General features: G+C 38.4%; 1 protein-coding gene and 1 long non-coding RNA gene across 2 annotated transcripts in view; one reads left to right on the top strand and one right to left on the bottom strand.

Annotated features, from left to right (window-relative positions):
- The window catches only part of SRPK1 (SRSF protein kinase 1), a 94,043-nt gene that overhangs the window by 69,317 nt on the left and 2,545 nt on the right, over positions 1-22,181 (top strand). Inside the window, 7 exon segments of the mRNA XM_025418559.3 lie at positions 1,116-1,141; positions 1,566-1,779; positions 2,155-2,574; positions 3,019-3,119; positions 12,277-12,384; positions 16,894-16,963; positions 20,729-20,821. Of these exon segments, the coding sequence (XP_025274344.3) occupies positions 1,116-1,141; positions 1,566-1,779; positions 2,155-2,574; positions 3,019-3,119; positions 12,277-12,384; positions 16,894-16,963; positions 20,729-20,821 (1,032 nt within the window).
- Positions 2,295-20,729, bottom strand: LOC112641476 (uncharacterized). The gene is made up of 2 exons (XR_003124658.2): positions 19,378-20,729; positions 2,295-2,524 (listed from the first exon to the last, which is right to left on the bottom strand). It is a non-coding gene; the product is annotated as an uncharacterized LOC112641476 (long non-coding RNA).

Raw genomic sequence — 22,181 nt, 5'->3', positions numbered from 1 at the left:
ATCTGTGCGGGAGCAAAATAACTTTGCTATTAAGAACTTGAATTTAAGCACTGGAGTGGACAGACCTGGTTTGAATCCTGGCTTCATCACTGGCTGGGTGTTCTTGAGCAAGTTCTTGACTTGCTTTGACTTTCTTTTCTTTCATGCAGGAGTTCTTGAGATTTAGTTCCATGTTAAAGCAGTTAATAGGTTGCCACACAGTGTTGTGCCAAATAAATGATGGCTGATTATGATGGTTTTTTTGCCATTTGGAATATATATTTTTTAATTTTAATAGTTTTATTATATTTGAGGGGTTTTTTGAGGAACTTTCTTGATCCTCAAGGCAAATGAAGCCTAGGGATGTCTAGGTGGCTCAGCGGTTGAGCGTCTGCCTTTGGCTCGGAGTGGGATCAAGTCCCACATCAGGCTCCTGCCTCTGCCTATGTCTCTGCCTCTGTCTCCCATGAATAAATAAATAAAATCTTTAAAAATAATAATAATGAAGCCTAAAGAAGGGGAAATGAGAAGGTGTTTGATAGGCATAGAGTTTGATTTTTTCCAAAATGAAAACATTCTAGAAATATTACACAAAAGTGTGAGTATAATTAGCACTATTTGAACTGTATGCTTAAGAATGGTTCAGAGGGAAATTTTACTTAGTGTGGATTTTCCTACAATTTAAAAAAAATTTCTTGCGGAAGATTCTACCTCCTGCCTAAGCTAAACTAACATCTATAACATGATGTGTAATAAATTACTATATAATTCTTGATGCCATGCTCCATTTAAAACTGACCACTGCCAAGGGGAAGAAGTAAGAGACGGGGTTCTGGGTGGGAACGATGGGGTTATTGCCTGTCATTTTCTATTTTAAGCATATATAGGAGTGAGATTTTTGCAGCATTAATGGTGGAAACAAAATATGGGGACTTGGCTCTTTGCAATTACAGGTTTTATCTGGGAAAGAATTTATTTAAACTTAATTAATTTTGCCAAGTTGTATATGCATTATTCTTTTTTTTTTAAATGGTACTTCTATCGAAGTTGCTTAAAAACAGTAGTTTTCTCTGTAACATAAACCTGCATTGCTTGCTGAATGCCAGGATTCTTACTTGGTTTTCTTTTCTTTTCAGTCAGTACTGCGCCCCAGCCTAAACCAGTAAGTATAAGGTGTTTCTATATTTAATTCTGATCTCTGGGCAGTGGGCAGGGATTCTTGTTTTAGGGATCACTGTATAGAGTATGAAAACCAAAGAAAAACATATTCCTGCGCTTCTATATTTTCTCCAATAAATTCTCTTGCATTTTTAACAAGTTTGTACTGGTGAGGCTTCTGTAAACTTGAGTGTATCTGAGAGTACACCAGCCCCACACACAGCTCAGAGGACCAAAATTTATTGTTAAGTTTGTTTTTATTTGGTTTCATAAGGGTATCCACATTGTTTAAGTTAATGAGAAACTTCAGTGCTATGTTAGGGAAAGATTGAAATGTAATTAGGAAATATTAAAGTTAACAGTTATCTCCAACTGGGGGTAATGGATTAGCCACCTGAAGGCTTTATCTGTTTGTAATCTCCGCCCAGGCTGACAAAATGTCAAAGAATAAGAAGAAGAAATTGAAGAAGAAGCAGAAGCGCCAGGCAGAATTACTAGAGAAGCGAATGCAGGAAATTGAGGAAATGGAGAAAGAGTCGGGCCCTGGGCAAAAAAGACCAAACAAGCAAGAAGAATCAGAGAGTCCTGTTGAAAGACCCTTGAAAGAGAACCCACCTAATAAAATGACCCAAGAAAAACTTGGTATAAATAGAGCATACACAAAAATTTACTTTAACATTAATTTATCATTGTTCTATAATATTACTGGTTTCATGCATACAGCACATCTCTGGGGGTGTCCTTATACAGTAAGAGTACAGAACCTTCATAAATGTCAGGCAGGTAATATTTAAATGTAATTTCTGAATTTTCTATGGAAATGCAACATAGACTTCATTTTGCAATTGAATAAGGATAAGATCTTTGTCCTTCCATAAATAGGTCGTAGATGTTCAGTCATGTTTTTATGTCACCCTGTGTAAGTTCTAGAAAACGTTTTAATCTTGTGGAGAAAATTTTTTTGTTCTTTTACTCATACACATAACACATACATCCTTTTTGTCTGTTTGTTCTTAGAAGAGTCAAGTACCATTGACCAGGATCAAACACTTATGGAACGTGGTGTAGAGGGTGGTGCACCAGAAATTAATTGCAATGGAGTAACTGAAATCATTAATTATACTGAAAACAGTAATAAAGAAACATTGAGGCTTAAGGAGGATCTACATAATGCTAATGACTGTGATGTCCAAAATTTGAAGCAGGAACCTAGTTTCCTAGGCTCCCAAAATGGAGACAGCAGCACATCTCAAGAAACAGACTCTTGTACACCTATAACCTCTGAGGTATCAGATACCATGATGTGCCAGGCTTCACCAAATGCAGAGCAGTCATTCAATGAACAGGACATCAGCCAACTTCAGGAAAGCATCCGGGCAGAGATACCCTGTGAAGATGAGCAAGAGCAAGAACAAAATGGACCATTGGACAACAAAGGTACCTAGATAGACATACTGCCCCAATACTCCTTCCCTGAATAGTATATTCATGAATTTCTAGACCGAAGCTACCATTCATTGTTTTTATAAATAAAGCTCTACAGCAAGTACCCAAGTTACCTTCCACTGTGTACATTTCTAACTAATTTTGAGTTGTATTAGTCATGTAGTATGCGCACAGCATTTCACTTTTTTGCTCCAAAGGCAGAGGTAGTTTTTTTGTGTGTGTGTGTGTGTTTTTTTGTGTGTGTGTGTGTTTTTTTTTTAGAGGTAGGTTTTAATTGTGTAAACTGAAGGTGTCACTATACTCTTTTTATCTTACAAAAATTAGATAAATTTTGCCAGTCAAGGACCTAGGTATATTGCTTCAGAGAGTTTTATTAATTTTGGGGTATTTGTGTGTTCACTAAACAGTCTTACTAATGGTATCCTTTGTCTATAGGAAAATCCACTGCTGGAAATTTTCTTGTTAATCCCCTTGAGCCAAAAAATGCAGAAAAGCTCCAAGTGAAGATTGCTGATCTTGGAAATGCCTGTTGGGTGGTAAGTTAAACTTATTTTATCTTAGTGCTGTGTTTTGAAGTGACTAGGAATAAATGAGAACTTGAACTTTAATTGTGCTAAGGAAGAAAAAACATCTGCAGATCTATATCCAGGTTGCCAGTTAACATTTTAGTGAACATTTTTTTCACTGTTTTCTTATTAGCCTTCTGTTATTGGAAAGTTCAAATATATTTCCAGAAGTAGAGAGAGTGGTATACTCCTCACTCCCACTCCAGGTACCTATCACCCAGATACAGTAATGTTAACTCCTGGCCAGTCTTGTTTTATCTGTATCCTCATTCACTTTCATATGCACAGTGCTTATATTTGTACTTCCCTTTTTCAAAATTGGCATCTAACTTAACTCATTGTAATCTTTTAAGTCCCTTAACATATTTTGGACACCTTTCTTTGTCACCCAGAAATTTACATCAAATTATGATTATTATGTAATATTCCCTAAGGTATTGTACGTTTTACACATTTTGGATGGCTCATTGTGATGAGTATCTTTGCTCATGATCCTTGTGTGGTTGTCCTTAGGACATACCCTAGACATAGAATTCCAAAGTCAAAAGTTGGGTGCTTTTTAAAAAAGGGGTTTTTGATGTATAGTGTCATATTAATACTGTTGTTTATCTAGTTAAGAATTAGTGAAGAATTAAGAGGGGGGCACATTATTTTTGAATGAACATCTCAAAAATCGACAGTAGAATGATTTGCACATAAATGACAGTACTTGGAATCCTATACTTTCTAACAGGAATGTTGAAGATTGCTGAAGCAAAAACTATGCATTGTTGAAAATCGACTTTAATAGGTTTTACACTTATTTTATACTTCAGATTTTTTATTCCATGAGACATTCTGTACCTCACTTCTAGGATATTGTGATAACTTTTTAGAAAAAAAAATGAAGTCAGAGCTTAGCACTGACTGGTAGGAATGGGGAAAAACTCTTCAAGTAATTAGAATTACTCCACTATTAATTTATCATAAATCAAATTACCATAAGTTATGATAAGTTATTAAAATTATTACGATAAATCACTCTGGTCTAGGCCAGCCGGGGTTCACCTGGATTACTGCAGTAGCCTACTCACTCTCTCCCTTCAGCTGCCTGTGCCCCCTACGGAGTTGACAACACAGCTATCAGTGATCCTTTTAAATGTGAGTTGCAGTGACTTCCCTCAAGATGAATGCCACAGTCTTTACCATGTCCCACACACCACCAAGCAAATGATGTCTTCCTTCTGCCTGAAATTCTCTTCCCAAGATAATGTATACAACTCACTCATTTTCTTCAAGTTCTTATTCAGCTGTCGTCTTACCAGGGAGCTCCTTCCCTGAACACCTAACATATTTAGCAAAGCACTACTCTCCAAACCCGTACACCTGTATTATATACATTCATGTATTTTCTCTTTCTTCCTCTCTCCCCTCAATTTTTTTTTCCCCATAGCACTTATCACACACAGTCTGATACTATATAATTGTCTGCTTACCATCCCTCTCCCTAAATGTACATCCCATCATGACAGATTTTTTTTGTTCACAGCTGTATAATAGTACTTATAACAGAACCTGGTACCTAAGAGGTTCTCAATAAATATGCAAGTAGGGCAGCCCCGGTGGCGCAGCGGTTTGGTGCCGCCTGCAGCCTGGGGTGTGATCCTGGAGACCCCGGGTCGAGTCCCACAACAGGCTCCCTGCATGGAGCCTGCTTTTCCCTCTGCCTATGTCTCTGCCTCTCTCTGTGTGTCTATGAATAAATAAATAAAATCTTTAAAAAAATAAATAAATATGCAAGTAAATGAATTGTAAGAAACACATTGGCTCTGTCCCAGACACCACGTTGTACAAGCATCAGATGCTTCAAGCTTCTGTGCCTTTGTGTATAGGACACCTTCCTCCATTATTGTTTTATTTTTTTTTCCATTATTGTTTTAAATATTTTATTTATTTATTCATGAGAGACACACGGAGAGGCAGAGACCTAGGCAGAGAGAGAAGCAGACTCCCTGCAAGGAGCCGGATGCAGGACTCGATCCCAGATCCCGGGATCAGGACCTGAGCCAAAGGCAGACACTCTACTACTCAGCCATCCAGGCATCCTTCTTCCATTATTTTCTAACACATTTGACACACCTTTATTCTGCTACATTTTTCCTGTCACTTTTACAGTTACTCTCTTTTTTTAATCTGCATGTCTCTTCTCTTTTTAAATGTGTCTCTGTGCTATAAAAGACTTTGCCTTCTTTTCATTAATTCACTCCTTCAGCAAACATTGGCACATGCTCTGACCTACTAGTAGGACACAGTGTGAACTAGACAACGGTATCTTACCTGCTGGATCCTGGTCAAATCTCGAATCTTACTACTCTCTGCAGCAGAGCAGCATCTAGCATTCAGTAATGGGATTGTATATGATATTCAAATTGCTTGATTTTTTAAAAAATATTCTTACTAGTTTTGCATGTATATAGTTTGGATGTTGTTTCAAAAATCTGCCCCTTGGGCAGCCCGGGTGGCACAGCAGTTTATCGCCACCTGCAGTCCAGGGCATGATCCTGGAGACCCGGGATCAAGCCCCACATCAGGCTCCCTGCATGGTGCTTGTGTCTCTGCCCCTCTCTCTCCTCTTCTCTCTCTCTCTCTCTCTCTATGAATAAATAAAATCTTAAAAAAAAAATCTGCCCTTTCCCTTTGCCAATTTGTTACTCCCCACACGACAGTATTTACCTTCATATCACTAATAAACATCTAAGCTATACTGCTCCCAATTTTTTTCTTTCAATATTAAGCATTATTTCTTCCTAGAAAACAGGATTTACATACTATCACTAAACCCATCCCCCATGTTCCCAATTTAATATATGATTTTGGCTGGTTATTTATTCCATGTTTGCATTATTGGGACCCAGTGCTGTTTTGAGCATAAATTGTACTGATTCCTTTTCCTTTTCTGCCTAACACTGTGTTTCATTTGCTTAGTTGTCTTTGTACTATTTATTACTTTAATTCAACCGCATACTTTCACCAAGTGGTATAAATACATATACTCTAATGCATACAGATACCTTGGGTACTCTTTCAACTTCTTCCTGAAGAGCTCTGTGTGGAACCTGAGTCTTCTACCCTGAGTTCACTGTTGGATTGCCTCATATGCCTATGGCATTACTGCCATTCAGATTTCCTTTCCCCATCATTCCTGGAGATTATGTTTACTCTATCTTTATATCCTCTACTTTCTGTCTCTCTTATTTTCTTTTTTTTTTAAAGATTTTATTTATTTATTCATGAGAGACAGAGAGAGAGAGAGAGAGAGAGAGAGAGAGAGAGGCAGAGACACGGACAGAGGGAGAAGCTGGCTCCATGCAGGGAGCCTGAGGTGGGACTCAATTCCGGGACCCCAAGTCACACCCTGGGCTGAAGGCAGCACTAAACCACTGAGACACCCGGGCTGCCCTCTGATTTTCTTTCTTGGTTTTCTCCATCATTTTTGTTTGTTTGTTCTTTGTTTGTGGTTTTGTTTTGTTTTGTTTTTTGGAGTATGTACAACTTGTCGTAGCTTCCTAAGAAAATATGTGAGACTGGGAGGGGCGTCTTGCATGTCTGCTAATGTCCTACTTTCACACTCAGTTGGCTGCAATGCAGTTTTCGGTTGAAAATTATTTTCTCGGGCAGCCTGGGTGGCTCAGCGGTTTAGCATCACCTTCAGCTCAGGGCATGATCCTGGAGACCCAGGGTGGAGTCCTGTGTCGGGCTCCTTGCACGGAGCCTGCTTCTCCCTCTGCCTGTGTCTCTGCCTCTCTCCCTCTCTGCCTCTCTCCCTCTCTGTCTCTCATGAATGAATGGATGGATGGGTGAATAGATAGATAGATAGATAGATAGATAGATAGATAGATAGATAGATAGATATAATTTTCTCTCAGAATGTTTGTCATTGCTCCATTATCTTCTAATTCCCTGACTTGTTGCTGCTAAAGACCAATGCTATTCTGATTCTTGATCCAAAACCTTTTCCCCTGTGAAAGTCTTATAAGATTGTTATTTCATGGTGCTATGCCTCACTTGGGTCTGTTTTTATCCGTTATACTATGGACTTGATGTGCACTTACTTTTTTTAAGTTTATTTAAGCAGTTTGTACACCCAGTGTAGGGCTTCAAGATCAAGAGTCACATGCTCTTCCAACTGAGCCAGCCAGGCACCCCTGGTGTGTGTACACTTAATATTGAAATTCTAGTTCTTTGGTTTTGGCTTTGTTTGTTTGTCTGTTTGGTTTTTTGTTTTCTTTCTTTTCTTTCCTTGGTCTCTATTCTCTAGCTCTGAAATATTATCCAAATGTTAGACCTTTTATGCAGATCTTATCTTACCTTTCTCTCCTATTTTCTGTCATTTTCTTTTTGCTTTATTTTCTGGGAGATTTCTCAACTAGCTTTATTTTTTTCTCATTTCTCCTATTGCATTTTATTTTTCAAGAGTTCTTTGGTTTTCTTTCTTTTTTGGGGGGCGGGGGGGTTTACTTATTCGTTTATTTCCTCCAAGTTCTTTGGTTTTCTAATTACCTCTCAGAGGTACTCTCCCCTCAATTGTGTGGAGCATCCTTCATAGATCCTGTTTTACCCACTTGGGAGAAAACCTCCAAATGATCTGTCTGGCCAAGAAAGGGGCTGTTAGAGTGCATGATGCCCTCTGTTCTGGAGCCCTGTTTCTTTAAAAGATGTTTTTGTTGTTATTTTATTTTTATGTATTTAAAGAGTGTACTAAAGAGTGAGAGGTGTGGGGTAGAGGGGAGGAGCAAAGGGAGTGGGACAAGCGGACTCCCTGCTGAGCATGGAGCCCAACACAGGGCTTGATATCATGACCCTGAGATCATGATCTAAGCTGAAACCAAGAGTTAGATACTTAACTGACTAAGCCACTCAGGTGCCCCATCTTTAAAAGATGTTTTTATAAAGCACATTTCTGATTAAATCCCACCCTCACCCCTGTTTTCTTGTGATACCTGATACTGCCAAACCCTGATCCTTGAGGCAAGGGGTACTGTGGTATACATCACGCTGCTTCTCAGCTTTCACCAGTGGTTTATTCAGTTTTCTTGGATCCATTAAGATATTTACCAGTGATCTGGTTTTCATGTTGTAAATTTTATTACTCTAACTTCTTTGCCATTATCTTCGTTAGTTTATCCTTTAAAAATTAACACTGTGGGGCAGCCCTGGTGGCTCAGCAGTTTAGTGCTGCCTTCAGCCCAGGGCCTTATCCTGGAGACCCGGGATTGAGTCCCATGTCGGGCTCCCTGCATGGGTCCTGCTTCTCCCTCTGCCTGTGTCTCTACCCCTCTCTCTGTGTGAGTCTCATTCATAAATAAATAAATAAATAAATAAATAAATAAATAAATAAATAAATAAATCCTTAAAAAAGATAAATAAAAATTAACACAATTCTTACTAAGGTAGAGTTTTAGGAGTGAGTAAATGTGTGTATGTGATCCACCTTCTTTACTTTTGCTGATTCTGGACCTCATTTATCATTACAGTGTCTTAAAAAAAAAAAAAAGATTCCATTTATCTATTCATGAGAGACACAGAGAAAGAGAGGCAGAGGCAGAGGGAGAAGCAGGCTTCATGCAGGAAGCCTGATGTGGGACTTGATCCCCGGATCGTGGATCACAACCCCATCCGAAGGCAGATGCTCAATCACTGAGCCACCTAGGCATCTCTACAGCGTCTTTTTATTTTATTTTTATTTTTATTTATTTATTTTTTTTACAGCGTCTTTTTAAAGGCAGTAGTGAGACAGGAGGAGTAAAGATAACTCCCTTGAACAGTGTGTCCATTTTTCTAAATATATCACTGAAAAGGATGCCTGGACCCAATGCTAAAGTGTATGTGTATGTGAAGGCTCTCTCACACCAAACAATTCTTGGGCACTAGTCTGAGAATTCAGTTCAATTCTGACATTATCTACCTGGAGATAATGAGATTCCACAGGGTAAGGGGTCAGTCCCACAAGACCTCCCTCCACTTTAGATGCCAGTGGCAAGCCCATGTTACCTTTGCTTCTTTTTTTTTTTTTTTTTTTTTTTAATATTTTTATTTATTTATTTATTTATGATAGTCATAGAGATAGAGAGAGAGAGAGAGAGAGAGAGAGAGAGAGAGAGAGGCAGAGACAGAGGCAGAGGCAGAGGGAGAAGCAGGCTCCATGCACAGGGAGCCCGACGTGGGATTCGATCCCGGGTCTCCAGGATCGCGCCCTGGGCCAAAGGCAGGCGCCAAACCGCTGCGCCACCCAGGGATCCCTACCTTTGCTTCTTGACCAACTCAAGATACCAATCACAGGTCCAGGTTGTTCCCTGTACTTCTGACTCAACTGGCTGTAAAGCAGAGATTCCCACAGCCCTTTCCTTGGGCTTGATTGATTTGCTAGAATGGCTAACAAAGCCCAGAAAAATCCCTTTACTCACTACGTTACTGATTTATTGCAAAGGATGTTATCAATAGCCAGAGGAAGGGATATATAGGGTGAGGTCTCAAAGGCACCTCTGTCCTTACAGAGCTGGGGGCCTGCCCCAGTGCCATGTGCTGGAAGCATTTTGGTTCCCCCATGTGGAAGCTTCCCAGACCCCCTCCTTTTGTGTTTTTATGGAGGCTTTATTACATAGGCATGATTGATTAACTCACCACCAGTGACTATTCAGTCCCTTACCCCTCTCCCCCCACCCAGAAATCAGAGATATGGACTGAAAATTCCCACCCTCTAGTCATAGTTAGTTCCTCTAGCAACCAGTCCCCATCCTTAGGTGGGTTCCAAAAGTTGGTTCATGAACATAGATTCAGTTGTGGTAGAAAAGGGCTTCTTAGAATAATAAGACACCCATTTTACCTTTACAGTTCTGGAGTGTTTTCAGGAACTGAGGACAGGAGACAATTTATATCAAATATGTTCCCATTACTCTTAGTGCTCCAGAAATTCCAGGGATTTAGGGAGTTGTGAGCCAAGAACAGTGGATAAAGACCAAATATATATGAGAAATACATTTTGAATGATGCATACATATGAATGATCACACACACACACAATCACCTACAGTACATTTCCACTTGAAACTCAATATCTGAACCCATTGTTTTTCTGTAAAACCACTTCCCTAAGTCTTTTCTGGTTTTTCAACAGACAGCTAATCCATTAGGCCTCTGCCACTGAGTTCTTTTTGGCTCTTCCTCCTTACCTCCCACATAGAGCCATCAAATTTTTAAATTCTGCTTATTCTTTCTTTGACTGTCCTTATGTTTAGTCCTCCCTCTCCTATCTCCACAACCAGTGTTCAGATTTTCATTCCTAAACCTAAATCTGGCCACCAACCAGAAAATCACTGGAATGATGTCCTCAGATTTCTTGTCAGTCTTTTTTTTTTTTTTTTTTTAAAGGCCAAAGCTTGGGGTTTAAATTTTTTTTTTTTTTTTTTACATTTTTTTTTTATTTATTTATGATAGTCCTACAGAGAGAGAGAGAGGCAGAGACACAACAGGCAGAGGGAGAAGCAGGCTCCATGCACCGGGAGCCCGACGTGGGATTCGATCCCGGGTGTCCAGGATCGTGCCCTGGGCCAAAGGCAGGCGCCAAACCGCTGCGCCACCCAGGGATCCCTTGTCAGTCTTCTTGTAGCACTCTGTCCTGCGCATTAACATGCAGTGATGCCAGATGAAATCCAAACTGTTTAACCTAGCGGTTAACTGTATTTGGCTTCAACAGATGTCTTTCTGTTCAATTGGTGATGTTGTCTCTACCAGAAGTACAAAAGTTGCTCTTTTTGGTCAGTCTTTGTCCCTTAGAAGCTCTGGTCAATACTGGTTTTCTCCCTGAAGCTTTCTCTTCCTAATAATCTCCTTTTCACAAATGTTCTTTCTTGGAGTTTCTGGCTAGCTCAGTCAGAGGAGCATGCAACTCTTGATCTTAGGGTTGTGAGTTCAAGCCCTACGTTGAGTATAAAGATTACTTTAAATAAATAAAACTTGAATGAATGGGGCAAAAAAAGCAATTGATCTTGTTTATGAGTTCCAGGAAAATTAAAGAATCATCTTCCACACATTCTTGTTAAATGTTTTTTAATATTATCTGTATTGTGTTCTGTATGTATGACTCATTCTAAACTTTTTTCTGCAATATTTTTTATTATGGCCAACTTCAAGCCTGTACTAAAATAGAGAGAATAGAACAGTGATGAAATCCTGTGCCATTAAACTAGTGTCACCCAGCAATTATCAACTGATTGCCAGTTTGTTTGCATCTATTGCCCCAGTCTCCCACCCATTCCAAATTATTTTGAACTATATCCCAGGTATCTTATTTTCATTCCTAAATATGGCTCTCTAAAAGACGATTCTTGCAGGTAACCATGACACAGTTGTTACCTAAAAAGTTGGCAATTCACCAATAACAAGTATTCAATCAGTTTTTACCTTGTAAACATTCTTTCAATTTTGTTTATTTGAAATGGGATCCAAGTAAAATCTATAAATACAAAAGTAGGTACTATGTCTCTTGAATTGCTTTTACTATACTTTTTTCCCTTTTCTTCCCATACAGTTTATGTGTTAAAGAAATTCCAGTGGTTTTGCTGATTGCATTCCCATGGTACTTAACATGGTCTCTGTTTCCCCTAGAATCATGTTTGAATTTTTTGGAGTGATGGGGATGGGGGAGAATGAGGCCAAGAGTTCTTTATAGGTGGTTACAAGATTCTTGAAACTTGAAACCAAATCTTTTATTTCTTCATAATGAGCACATAAGAAGGAAAGTTTCATTTGAATCTAAATTGGTGTCATATATTTGTTGAAGTGCTTATTAACTGTAGACAAATGACCAACTTAATTTTTGTTTGGGGTAATAAGTTTTCCATTTCTTAAATAGCATTTTTTAAGAATGTATATCTATATTAAGGTTAGACACATGTGTTTATAAAAATAATTTGGAGTAGAAAGTGTGTTAAAGTACTCTTTGAAGCTATAGTATCAAAATGATACTTAAATGAAAACTGGTTTGAGGAAAACTTAAGAGAAATTATTTTAATTTCCATTTTTCTTCATGATTTGTTACTTTTTAGAATAAATAAATTTTAAAATACTGTTTCCTTCTCTATTTACTCAGCACAAACATTTCACTGAAGATATTCAAACAAGGCAATATCGTTCCTTGGAAGTTCTGATAGGATCTGGCTATAATACCCCTGCTGACATTTGGAGCACAGCATGCATGGTAATGTTTTTTCCCCTTATGTGGTATTTCTACACCTTGCCCTGTTTGTTAATTTTAGTAGACCTGCAAATTTACAAACAGGAAAATTTTTTGTGATGTACTTCATGTGATGCACTTTAAATCTGTCTAGAGAGGTGGGAATTCAAAAGCCAGTTAAAAACATCTGGCATTCCATGGTACCTGAGTGGCTTAAGTGGTTAGTAGTTAGTCGGTTAAGCGTCCAGCTCTTGATTTCAGCTCAGGTCATGATCTCAGGTTCATGAGATTGGGCTCTATTCTGGGCGTGGAGCCTGCTTGAGATTGTCTCTCTGCCTCTCCCCCTAACCCCAAGCCCCCCAACCCCATCCGTGCACATGTGCATGCTCACTCTTACCCTCTCTGTCAAAAAAATCCAGCATTCTGTTTTGTTCTGCCAAATTGCTGTTGGTTGAAAGCATCAGACTTTCTTATTGTGGGCTTTGGCAAAGGGGATTAAAAACAACTGCTCTAAAGTGGTAAACCACTTTTGATTAGGAGGTTATCAGTACCTTTTTTTTTTTTTTTCTTTCTAATTTATCAGAGAGAGAGAGCAAGAGCACAAACAAGGGGAATGGCAGAGAGGGAGAAGCAGGCTCCCTGTGGAGCAGGGAACCCAGTGCAGAACTCTCCCAGGACCCTGGAATCACAACCCAAGCCAAAGACAGAAGCTTAACTGACTGAGCTACCCAGGCCCCTGGTTACGAGTACCTTTGTCCTTTCAGCTCTGACCTGTTCTCAGATTAGGGAAACCCTTGGAAACTACTTCATTCTGTATAGTTTGACAGTTCCTCAAACATCTTTGTACCTCAAAAGATGTGAAAGCCCAGTCATCCTAAATTTCTTAAACTGCTGCTTTGTCCCTGCCAAACAACTACTCGAGTACTCAAGTACTTGATATTGAATGGTTTCCCACAAATAGCCTATGTTGGAATGTGTTCTATGGAGTGCACTCTTCAGTTTGTAATTATGTGTTTCTTTACTTGTTTCTCTTTTACTAGGTTTAAGTGTCATGCTGACAGGAACCATGTCTGTTATATATAGCTTAGTGTCTGGTTCAGGGCCTGGCACATTTCCAGTAGGTTCTAATAGTGCAATTCTGGTGCTAACTACCCAGAGTTATGGCAGACTTCACAGGTTAAGGGCATAATTCCCTACAAGCCCCCTCCCTTCAGACACTGCCTGCAAACTCTGGAGTCCACAGGCCACCTGCATTTCTGACCACTGGCTACAGGTTGGGAGGATCCATTATCCTTTCAGATTCAGTATCTTATTGGAATGACTCACAGAACTTGGGAAAGCGTTCAACTGCTATTACAGTTTTGTCATAAAGGCTACAAATTAGAACCAGTCAAATGAAAACACACATAGAGTGAGGCCTAAGAGGGTAGCAAAGGTGAAGCTTCTTAAAAACTACGTAGGAGCCCACCATGAGTCACCGTGAGTCACCTGGAAGGGGTACCATGAATGACAAAGGGCACTCATCAAGTGGAAATACCAAGCTTTGAGAGGCTTCCAAGACCAAACAAATTATCTATTATATAATAGTACTTCCTGAATGTTGATGGACCATCGAATGAGTAAACTAAACCAGAAACCTATTAAACTGTCATTTCAATTAACATTATTCAAAGTCAGCTTTGGGGGAAAACTTGAGAAGCTACAGACTAGAGGCCCCAACCTATTTTAGGTCGTAGATTTCTTGATATCCACATTCTTAAAAAAACTTTGTCTTCCAAAGGTAATATAATTAAAACCGTATTGTTTATATGGCATGACCTTGTAAATGTTTGTGTTATGGCACACCAGTAGTCTGTTCAGATGGTAGACTGTGTGAAATTCAAGTTTATACTGTGTGCACAAGATCAAAGAATATTAAAAGAAAATCTAGCTTCTTTCTTGCCATACTTTAAAGCTTTGTATTTTGAGGAATTTGATTTGTGAGACAAAATAAGTGATAGAGCTGCCACTAAATACAAAACAGTTTATAGATCACATCTGATTTATTATGATGTGGTTCTTAGTCATGGGTTGTTTGGGGACAGTAAGTCCTGCTTACTATTTAGTATATTAATACTAAGGCAATAAGACAAAAAGGGAATTAACCTTGCCCCCTGTTTGGAGCAGCTCATATGCAGGAATTTCTTGACCAAGAGAGGGAAAGCACTTACCTGACATGAGACCGTGTCATGGAAACTTGAGCCCCTTTATTCCCATTCCCGAAGTTTCTCTCCTTTTGCTAACAGACGTAGGAATGTTGCTTTCCCTTTAGCCATAACCAGGAAGTAAAGATAAATAAATCCCAGAATATCTGAAATGCCTGGAAAGGTAGGTCATCCTACATCCAGGGTAATTAATGGAAAGATAGGAGTCTTTGCTGAGAGATAAAAGAAATTGCCTGCCTCCGTAGTGATTGAGACTACCCAGTGAGAGGGCAGTTATAACAAGGGAGTGTTCTGTGAAGGCCATTTTAGAGTTGACAAAGAATAGATGTTTTTAAATCCTTCATTCTGTAGATTTTGACAAATGTATGATGACATGTATCTACCACTGTAGTATCATACAGAGTAGTTTAACTGCCTTAAAATTCCTCCGTGCTCTGCCTGTTTATCCCTGCTCCATCTCCTCCATTGATCTGGCCACCACTGATTTTTTTTTTTTTTTAAGATTTTTTATTTATTCATGAGAGAGAAAGAGAGGCAGCGACACAGGCACAGGGAGAAGCAGACTCCATGCAGGGAGCCCAACGTGGGACTCGATCCCAAGTCTCTAGGATCACGCCCTGGCTGAAGGTGGCGCTAAACCGCTGAGCCACGCTGGCTGCCCCACCACTGATCTTTTTATTGTCTTCACAGTTTTGCCTTTTTCAAAATGTCATGTAGTTGGAATCATAAAGTATGTAGATGTTTCAGATTGGCTTCTTTTACTTCGTGATACTCATTTAAGGTTCTTCTATGGTTTTTCATGTCTTGATAGCTTTTTCTTTTTTTGCACTAAATAATACTGCATTGTCTAGATACACCAGCACACTGGATTTCATAACTGATGTTGCCTCTGTTTGTCAGCATGACTGTCACAGAATAGGCTCTTTGGTTAGTGTGAGACAAGCACAGAAGTGGGAATCAGGAAACCTGGATTCTAGGCTGGGCTTTTTTTTGCCTTTCAGTTATAGCCAGTTTTCTCATCTATAAAGGGAGGGGACTAAAGTGTTTTGTAACCTAGAGCTTCTGCTAGTTTCAGTTCTGACATTGTAATTATTTGGTTTAGTTGTGCATTTTCTTTATTTCTTTGAATTTTAATTACAGTATTTTTACTGAAGTCACACTACAAGGCTTTGAAAAAATACTAGTTTCTGAAGAGATTAACAAATTTTGATAAATTAGAATCACGGTTCGTTTCTGTTCTGCTTTGGGACTCTAAGCCTCAGGACAGTTAGAGGGGAGGGTAGAGCCAGTATCACCTTCAGTATAAAACCAGGTATACCTGGGCGGTAGTACAGTTCAGGTAATAATAGTTTTTGAGAAAAGCTGTTCTCTCATGAAACTGCAGAAGCTGACTCTGGCAAGCCACTGAGACCTAATACCTAGGACCAAATTAGAGAATGTACTCCAGAATCCACCCCACAGTTCCTGAAATTGTCCAGACCATTGACTTAATCAAAATTGACCTGCAACTGGCACTTAAACTATACTTTTATACCAGTATAGTCCTTTTAATCAATGAAAGATTAATATAGCTCTATCACTCAGGTGCTGTTTTTCCATACTGCTCGGCATGTATTCTAAAGGAAATCACTTTTTCCTATTTCTTGAACACTGTTTACAAAAGGTTTTCGTGTAGAAGACACGTACCTATCTCTTCCTGGTGGGTGAGTGCCAAACCTGCTAGTCACATAAAACATGAATAACTCTTCACTGCATTTACACATAATATTTTTCTGATTTTTCTATAAATTTGGGAATTGGGGCTTCTGCTCAACAGTTTAGGGAGTACTTCCCAAAGGAAAACTTAAAAATGTACTTTTATAATTAAGAGTCATAAGAAGAGAGATGTCTGAGTTTTTTGGTTTTGATTTTGTGTACAGAATCTTAATTTCTAGCCATGTGAAATTATAAGAAAATAAGACGTGCTCTTCTCACGAATAATTTAATTAACTTAGAATCACCTTAATGTCCACATATGGCCCTCTCTGGGCAAAAAGAAATTGAAGAGAGCTGAATTACTGATAAGGGGATGTTATCAACATCCATATGTTGATGTTAACAGTTTTTGCTCTTGTCCTTCTGTATTTTACTAAAATACAGGTGTGGAAGGAAAGCTCTTTAGAAATAATATCAGACTTTTTTTTGAATGATCATTGCGGCTTTTTCAAAGAAGAAAATGTTACCTCCTATTGAGCTAAATAAATAGCAAGCAATAAGCTTCCCAGAGGCTGCCTCTTTGTTTTGTTTTGTTTTGTTTTAATGCTTTCATATGCTGTCCTCCTTTTCTTAGGCCTTTGAACTGGCCACAGGCGACTATTTGTTTGAACCTCATTCCGGGGAAGAGTACACTCGAGATGAAGGTAAGTCTCCTTAACTGAGGATGTCTATGCATGGCAGTTACACTTCTCACATGTGGCTAACATGATTTGTTAGTACTGAAGCACTTGGTCTTTTTAGTGTGCCAAGGATATATAAATTCCAGAAAAGATAGAAATATATAGGATTTATGTATATTAAGTTTTAGGTAACTAGATATTTTATAATGGCTATTTAAGAACTCTGAGGACGAGAGGAACGGCCACAATTCATTACACTACAACTTGTGTTTGCCAGATGATTTCTTCTAAAACATCTGGTTATTTTTCTTTATATATAAATCAGTGATTCATTCTTTACCCACTTTGAATTGCATGCTCATCAACTTACTGCTGAGTTATGCCTGTAACTTTATTTGGATGTCAGTCATTTTATATACAGACACACTACTTAAGTAGTATTTGTGAATGCAAAGACTATATTCTGTTTGTTTATATAAATTCTCTAAAATTTAGCAATCTTTTTACCCTTTGTAAAAATTAAAATTAAAGCCATACTTTTTTTGTGTGTGTAAATGATACTAACATTTAGAATTCTATTTTAAAACAGTGTTATTAGGGTACCTGAGTGGCTCCGTCAGTTAAGCAGCTGACTGTTGTTTTGGGCTTAGGTCATGATCCCTGGGTCCTGGTTTCAAGTCCCTCTGCAGGGAAACTGCATCTTCCTCTCCTTTTGTCCCTCCCCATGCTTGTGTGTGTGCTCTCTTGCTTTCTCTCAAATAAGTAAAAAATCTTTAATAAAATAAAATAAAAGTGTTACTCATTTAACATTTTGTGATAGCTGATGGGAAAGGCCCAAGCTGTCAGTTGCTCCATCTGACGGGTTGTCAAAAGCACACAACTGAATATGTGATTTTTTTTTTTTTAAATCATGGTGGTGTCCAAATAACTTAGATAATAACGTGAGTCGAAAAACTATTAGAGAAATGTTTTTGCCTTCTTTATTATACAGTTTCAGCAGATTTTATTTTTAGGATTAATGGGAATTAACTTTGAGGGAACACTAGCAATGTACCCTCCCTCCCAGTGTGGAAAACACGTCCTTTATTTTCTGCACTTTCCTCAGTTCTTAGGAAAATCAGGTTTATTCTCTGAAACCAAGAATGTTCTCCATTTCTTAAACCATGGTCCCTTGGGATATTAATACACAATGTTACTCTTAACACATGTAGTTTGGGAAAAGTTACACTAATTTCGTTAACCAAATACTTCTTTTAGTGGGTACAGTGTTTTCTATATATGAGTCCTTGTAAGAATATACTGTAATTACTATCTATGTACACAATTTTCCCTAATCTGCGTCTTTTTTTGTGTGTGTGTGTGTGTGTGTGTGTGTGTGCCAGTTTTAAGTTTGGGGCTATAAACTTTTAGAAATGCCCTACTTTATCTGTTTAAGAGAGTAATTGAGGTTTTTTCCCCTCATTACTTTCCTAGACTCCCTGTAAATAGTATGTGTTACAGAATACACAGATAGCAGCTGGAATTATATTCTGTAGGATCTTAAACTACCAAACCTGAAAATTGAAATGTATATAAAAAGTCCAAAGTAAGCAGCAAGGGAGAACCATCTATTCTAGGTATTTAGATCCAAATTTATTTCCTCCCATACCAGTCAGTACTAATAGTCCTTAGATGAAACTTCAGACTATTGCAATTTGGCACACAAGAGCAGAAACAAAGCAAACTCTTAACCCCTAGCTAGTGTATGCATAGTTTATTACAAATCAGGATAGGACTGGGCCCTACCTGGGAAGCATATTTTCTGATGTCTTGGTGTTCTACAGCCCTGACTCTTGGAATAATATTTGACAATTTTGCCTATCAGGTATATCAGCCCTATGATTAACTGATATGCCAGAGATAGACTGCTGGAATTAAATGTAAAATAACACATTCAAGGGAAAAATAATTCCTTGGTCTAGGAAAAAAATTAAAAGAACCAGTACTTCACTTGGAAGTTTACAGTAAGATAAACTGTAGTCTCACTTATAATTAGTTATACAAAGACCTTTATTTGCGGGTTTTGCCTAAAATAGGCAGAAATTTCTTGGCAGCCAATGTTCTTGTCAGCAAACTAAGTTCAGTCAAAACTGACAAAAGTTTGTAGTGAATTGATGTAAAGCCCTTTTAAAATGACAGCACTGAGTCCTTTATATGAGAAATAAATATGACCTGAAACTTTTACAAATTCTCAGATAGATTAATGTCTCTGGCATATTATTATTTCCCTGTCAGATAATATTAGTCGAAGTTTTATACTCATTCCTTTTTACCTTAAGGAATGTATATAACTACAGGATTAAAGTCATTTACAAAAATGACTAACACCCATCACTTTTTAAAATTTCTTCATATTCTCAGTTGCTTTCATCTGCAGAGTAAAAAAGTAGTAGAGTTACCTGTACATGTGGATGCCGCCTGTTCCTAGGCTCACTGCCTGGTGACATGCACACTCCCTAGCATGCTCACAGTCCATATTCATGCTGTGACATAACAAGGCACTACTATGATATGGACACCTTTTAGTGTTCTACAGAAGTCAAGTAGATGTTTGTGCTAATTTCTACTTTAAGATGTGATTTATTTTAAAACAAACACGCAGCTCCGAACTAAACATGATAAGATGTGAGTTCATTTTGAGTTCTAGTTCCTGTTAGCCCTGTACCTTCAAGTAGGCCATTTATTCGGAGGTTCTCTTTTCTCATCATTAAAATGGGGGTATTTATTAATTTTGACCTGTTTTACAGAGTTATAATAAAAATTGAGATAATCATGTGAGTGCTTTGTCACGAACTTCATTAAATAAGGTGATATTGGGGATCCCTGGGTGGCGCAGCGGTTTAGCGCCTGCCTTTGGCCCAGGGCGCGATCCTGGAGACCCGGGATCGAATCCCACATTGGGCTCCTGGTGCATGGAGCCTGCTTCTCCCTCTGCCTGTGTCTCTGCCTCTCTCTGTGTGACTATCATAAATAATTTTAAAAAAATTAAAAAAAAAATTAAGGTGATATTATTACTACTTGAAATCTCGAGCAGTATCATAAATAAAGGTTCTAGAATGTCTAAAGCATATTGGTAGTTTTTTACTTTAACCCACTTAAATGTAGATGTATAGACAAAATAGAACTAAAGATGTAAATAAACCTTCAGACTCTATAGAGTGGGACTTGCCAGCTGCTATCAGGTGATTAACCACCTGAAATAATTCTTGACCTTCCCAGTCTGCCATGGAGTATCCTTGGTTATATTTGTAGTTACTTTTAAACAGTCCTGAGAAATCTATTCAGTTTTTTAAAAAACTCTTTTACAGCTTGTCCTTGATCCTGTTCTTCTTACCCTTCTATTTTAGACCACATTGTGCACATTATAGAGCTGATAGGCAGAATTCCAAGACGCTTTGCCCTCAGTGGGAAATATTCACAGGACTTCTTCAATCGCAGAGGTAGTATTATTAACATGAGTTTTCATCTAGGCCCCAGGGATACAACTTCAGGAAGCAGAGCATTCACACCAAGATTGTTTTTAGTTACCACTCAAGTCCCACTGGAGTGGACACCTGATTTTTTATAGTTTCCTGGATTCTCCATTAGATGGATAGAGTCCTCTTCCTATTTAGGACAGAAAGCAAGGCTGAAATGCTTTACAAAGAGGTGTGCATGCTACTCTTTCTGCCATTGTCTAGAACTGCATTTGTTACCCCTGTTATGTATGTGTTTTTTTTCCCCCTCTCCTGAAACGTTTGAAACATACAGATCACATTGCATTGATCATAGAACTTCTGGGGAAGGTGCCTCGCAAGCTCATTGTGGCAGGAAAATATTCCAAGGAATTTTTCACCAAAAAAGGTAAAATAAATGTGTTTGTTCCCAGACATTAAGGGGGCAAAGTGTTTAAAAATGGAAAGGTAAGTACAGCTGGGTACCTGTTCCCAGCACCTACAGAAGAATGATCCTGCTTTGAATGCTGAGCTGTAACAGCAGAAAGGTGAATTAGTGTGGTCAAGAGCAGAAACGAGCCGCACTATCTGGGTTCATATTCCAGCTGCTTGTACACGACCTTGGTCTGCTGATTTCTAAATGGGGATTTTAAGTGTTTACGTCACACTAAATAAGTTACTGTGTGTGTAGTACCTGGCACACAATTGGTTGATTACTTCTACTACACTACTTCTGAAAAATGGGCAGATTTTTGGTAGCATTTGATCTAAGAACTGCCTCTTCTCAAAGGGCAAGTAGTTTAGTTTAAGCTTTGGGCAGAACTACATCTCACTCATCTTCTAGTCCAATGATACCTAACACAGTCACTGAAGCACATTAGTCCCACAAATTAACTTTACCCTCCAGTTTTATAAGTTGTTATCACCGATTAGTGGAGGCAAACAAAGATAATACTCTCACCTCAAATTTTTGACTTGATAATATATCTTGGCATAGTTATGTATTTCTTATGCATCCAAATAAAATTTAAAAGCTCATATTTGAAAATGTGACTTAGAAAGGACTAGAAAACTGGCCTCCTTTCCCTTGTTTGCTGTGGTTCCCTTTTTCCTCACAACCTCTATACACTTGACAGCAAGTATCCTCAGAAACATTTCTTAATGTTTCTTTTTTGGCAGGAAAATTGTGAAGTGCTTCATAAGAATTCCTCCTTGTGCAAAGACCAATTAATGACATGTGTGTGCCTAGTAGGTGATTAATTAGACAGTTGCAGTTGCTGCTAACAGAAAAGGCTTCAATTAAGTGTTGTATAAGTAAAGATGGTCAATGTCAAGCAAGAATTAGAATGACATTTCAGAATAGTACAAAGTGTTGATGTAGCTATATCTGAAAGCTGTATGGGGTTTGTTCTTTTAGTCTTGTTGCTTTTTTACAGGTCTGACAAATTGTTCTTGTTATGTGATGATAAACTGTCTTTGAACACCATATGAGCATTTAATACTTACTTTAATGAATGCCTAGTTCCTGCTAGGCCTATCCAATTTGACCAGGACAAAATGTCCTAAAATGGTAGAGCAAACAAATTATTCTTAAGTTTTTAGACCCTCACTGAAAATGGAGACACTTCCAAGGAATGTGATAAGGAAGAGCTTTGTGAATAGAAAAGGATTAGATTCTGGTGGCAAAATTTGGCTCTTTATAGAGTACCTGGATTAGTTCCTGGATTTCCATGAAAGGATCTTTTCACTTGTCCATGTCAGTCATTTTC

This window comes from Canis lupus, chromosome 12, assembly GCF_003254725.2.
Source record: "Canis lupus dingo isolate Sandy chromosome 12, ASM325472v2, whole genome shotgun sequence".
Lineage (NCBI taxonomy): Eukaryota > Metazoa > Chordata > Mammalia > Carnivora > Canidae > Canis > Canis lupus.
Note: the sequence above shows the minus strand (reverse complement) of the source record. Positions and strands in the feature narration are given on the sequence as shown.